Source organism: Halyomorpha halys, unplaced genomic scaffold, assembly GCF_000696795.3.
Source record: "Halyomorpha halys isolate HHAL.00 unplaced genomic scaffold, Hhal_1.1 Scaffold328.1, whole genome shotgun sequence".
NCBI classification, from domain to species: domain Eukaryota; kingdom Metazoa; phylum Arthropoda; class Insecta; order Hemiptera; family Pentatomidae; genus Halyomorpha; species Halyomorpha halys.
The window spans coordinates 251182-255166 of record NW_027112103.1 but is presented as its reverse complement, the minus strand read 5'-3'; the positions used below and the strand labels follow the sequence as shown (position 1 = coordinate 255166).

General features: G+C 31.2%; 1 protein-coding gene across 3 annotated transcripts in view; it reads right to left on the bottom strand.

Moving 5' to 3' along the window:
- The window catches only part of LOC106681344 (facilitated trehalose transporter Tret1), a 90329-nt gene that overhangs the window by 23668 nt on the left and 62676 nt on the right, over positions 1-3985 (bottom strand). For all 3 annotated transcript variants that reach the window (XM_014421619.2, XM_014421618.2, XM_024362872.2), the window contains exon 2: positions 3658-3835. In XM_014421619.2, the coding sequence (XP_014277105.1) occupies positions 3658-3835 (178 nt within the window). The remainder of the gene's footprint in view (positions 1-3657; positions 3836-3985) is intronic.

Below are 3985 nucleotides of genomic sequence, written 5' to 3'. Positions count from 1 at the left end.
ATACAAAATATTGAATTAAATCATAAATGATAAAAAATTGATAACTGATATTGATTGATAATCGTGGAATTAGATGGTAGTAGATTGAAATATACAGTTTGTTGAAGTAGGTATATCTTAAGATTAACTTTAATTGTTATATTTATCTAGCAATATACTAACGGTTTATTTTTTAAAAAGAAATTCTAAATGGACTCAATGGGAAAATTAGTAAAAAATACATTTATAAAAAATTATAAGAAAAAATTGATTTAAAAGTTCATAAATTTGATATTTTATCAGACATAAAAATGGAGGAGGGGGAGGATTGAAAAAAATAGCACTTAAAAGTTCAAAGTAAATAAACTTTCGAAAATTGCAATCGGGCATCTTGAATTAAAAGGTTTCTAATTATTAAAAGAACTTGTTTTGATTTTTAAATTTGATTCATTGATATTTACAACTGTATAATATACAAATTTGGTGTTAATTATTTAATGGGGTAATATAGACATTTGGAGAATCTACCAGTCGATAGAACTACGATAACATTTTTAGAGAAGATCTCGAGGCCATCTTATTTTCTGATGCCTAGGAGAATTATCAGGTAATGAAGGAGAAGTCAGATTAGGTTCAAGTGGGTTTGAATAGTTAGGAAGTTTATCATGGAACAATTGGTATTTGGCCAAATTGGTAACATACAGAATATTGATGTCCTTTTGGATGACTTGATTTGTGACAAAGGAATATTAAGGATTTTACGAAAGATCTTGGATTGTAAGTATTGGATGCGAGACAAATTCGATGGTTTAGAGGAGCCCCAAAGCTCAACTGGTAGTAATATGAGTGTGCCTTTTGTAATGAATTGGAAGTTTTGACCGTTTTTCTAATAAGTGTTGTAATAGTCTAACAGTTTCCTGTATTTTCTGTCTTGGATGGGGATTCCAAGTTAGACTTTCGTCTAGATATAGTCCTAGGTAACGGTTATTTTGAGACATTAATTGTTACTTGATTTATGGCTACCTAAGATAACAAAAATCATAGAAAAATAAATTTTATAAACAGGTGTTCTCGAAAAACAGTTTGGAGAATGCTAAAAAATGGCCCTTGAATTGTTTTCAAAGTTTAAATAATTTGCGAAGGGTACCTCATTATACAAAATATTTGTAAGGTTCGATTTAGTACCTCAAAATCTCGCTTTAAAACCCGGCTATGGCGTGCTGTTAGAGAAGTGTTGCTAGGGGAAACAGAAAGGACAGATTATGTAATCAATTATAGACACCAAAGTGATCTATTCACCTGATTTATCAAATGATTAAGATACAATACTAAATACATATGTGAATACTATTTCATTCATCAACTATGTAATGATATACACCTATCACTATACAAAATATAACATCACAAAAAGATTATACCCTGTCACTTATCTAGGTTGAAATATTCTTACACAAGGAATAAACAGCAGACTTCATGCTGGCAAGTCAAGTCAATTACTGAAAGCAATATATCTTCCTTACTGTATGCTTCTCTTATATTTATGAGAGGCCTGTTATGGGAAAATGTAGTTTTGCTTTTAACTGTTTATGAATTTTGAGAATCCAAATCCGAAATTCTAAAAAGATTAATAAATATACAACAGCCTTTTATCATATGCAATATCTTTTACCCAGTGAGATGAAGTGAATAATTCTTCTGTGATAACTTACCTTAATTTATCCATCACAACGTTTCGGGGTCATCGGCCCATTATCAGGTGTTATTTTTTATTCACAATAAACATTTCATAATATACATACAACACGCCAATAATACAACAACATAAATCCAATTAAAACAAATACCTTCTTTAATTACAAATTTTATAAATTAACCTAATCTCCTCATTTAATCACAATAATCATTATTGCTTTCTAATATTTTAATATGATATTAGTTTAGACAACAATAAAGATTATTGTGATTTTTGTATAAAAGACTAAATAAGGAGATGAGAATGATTTAAAAAATACAGAAATTAAACTACAGAAAATATGATTATGCTAAGGAAGTTGTTAATTTATGTTGTTGAATTATTGTTATTATTAATTTTTTTTTCTTCCAAAATACGAGGATATTGTCTCTTCTTGAGTGAAACAGTTTCGTATATCTTGGAATAATAGACACATTCTTAAGTGTATCGACGTCATTTCTTCGACCTGGAAAAGCTTGCAGAGTGGACTCTCAAAAACACCAATGTTGAATTGATGTTTAGAAAGAAAATCTTTGTCAGTTTGCATTCTAAAACAGGGTACACTTCGTCTTCTTGGCAGATTCCTTGGTATCGGTTCCTTCAGCAAGGGTGCCCAAAATTTACTTTCCGCACCTGTCTCGTACCTCTGTCGAACTACGCGTTTTTCATTCGCCTCAATCGTTCGTTCGTTGGCAGGGGTATATGGTAGGTTAGGACTCAAGAGAACCTCTTTTGAAGAAAAGTGCATCTGCTTTTTCATTTCCTTCAATGTTGCAATGTGAAATAACCCACTGCTGCACTATAGGGATCCCCTGAGCAGTCGCTGATTCAAGATCATTCGGCATTCGAACACCACTGACAAGTCGGGTTTAAGTCCGGATCGCTGCCTGAGGTTCTATTATTAGGACGATTCTTTAGTAATTTCTTTGAAGCAGTCACTCCACGATCAATTTTATTGCATAAATTTTCCCCCTCAAAATTACTTGGGAGGCGACCGACCCAATGGTTACCACGATGCTTTAAAACTGGTTTCTCAAAAAAAAAAAAAAGTAAATAATAAGTTTTAAATTGTGTTTCGAAAATATAATAATAGAAAATAAAAAAAAAAAAAAAAAGTGAATAAATAAATAAAAATACTGTTTGAAGGGGGCCCATGGTTCCTCTACTTCCGAACCAAAGCTCATTCACCGAAATTCATCTTTCGCGAAATTCCTCTGCATAATTTTTCTGTGAATAAGAAACACCTTTTAGATAAATTTCCTCTTTTTAACTCTGATCCTGAACATTCGTTTTGAATATTATCATGGGATCCACAATCAATAATTCTTTTTCAGTCGCATTAAACGCTAGAATGTCTATAAACCTTGCAAAGCTCTTTGTATCTCCAATATAAACCTCTTTGAAACATGGGTAATTTTTTTTCTTAATATTTATTTTCCGACATCTCCGGTCGGACGGCTTAATTTGAGAGGATTCGTCTCAGAGTCAATGTGAACTTTTCTGTCATACGTGGATTTAATGACATTTTTTTTCATTTCAAATGATGAATATTAAATCTCAGACATTAGTAGTGGCTTGAATAAATAAATTGATCCAATTGTACAAAAAGTTAGAAAAAAAATAAAACGTAAAATACTTAAATAATGAAATAAATATTGTAAATAAATAAGGAATACAATTTTGTATCTAAATAAACATAATGAAAAGATGGCAATTTCAATTTATTTGAGGTCGACAAGAACCAGAAGCAGTATTTAAATCCTAAAAAAAGTTTGTGCAAAAATTAGAAGTTCTATAATTAAATGTTTCAAAATAGCCATATTTTCGAATTATTATGGTTTCATACTACTATAAGTATAGTAAAGGGTTAACTTTAAATATAGTTCCCCCTTTTTTTTGTAATTTCTTATCAAACTTAATATTGTATTAAACAATAAACTTACATATCAGCTAATATCCCAGACGGCAAAACCGCAATGAGCTCTCCGAACTCTATCGAAGACACCAGCCAAGAGCTCTGAGTCGTTGTCATTGGGATCGGGGAGTTCTCTGAGACCAAGGTGAGCATCAGTGGAGCGAACCACACGAACGCTATTCCCGTCATTGCTACAGCCAGGGAGCCTGAGGCATAATTGAACTTATATTAAATATAATAGCTGATTTAATAATTAATATATAAGAAACAGTACTGAGGTACATAGTTATGTTTGGATTATTAGTACAAGAAACAAGTAAATATTGCAAATTCCATAATTATTTTACAGCTAACAG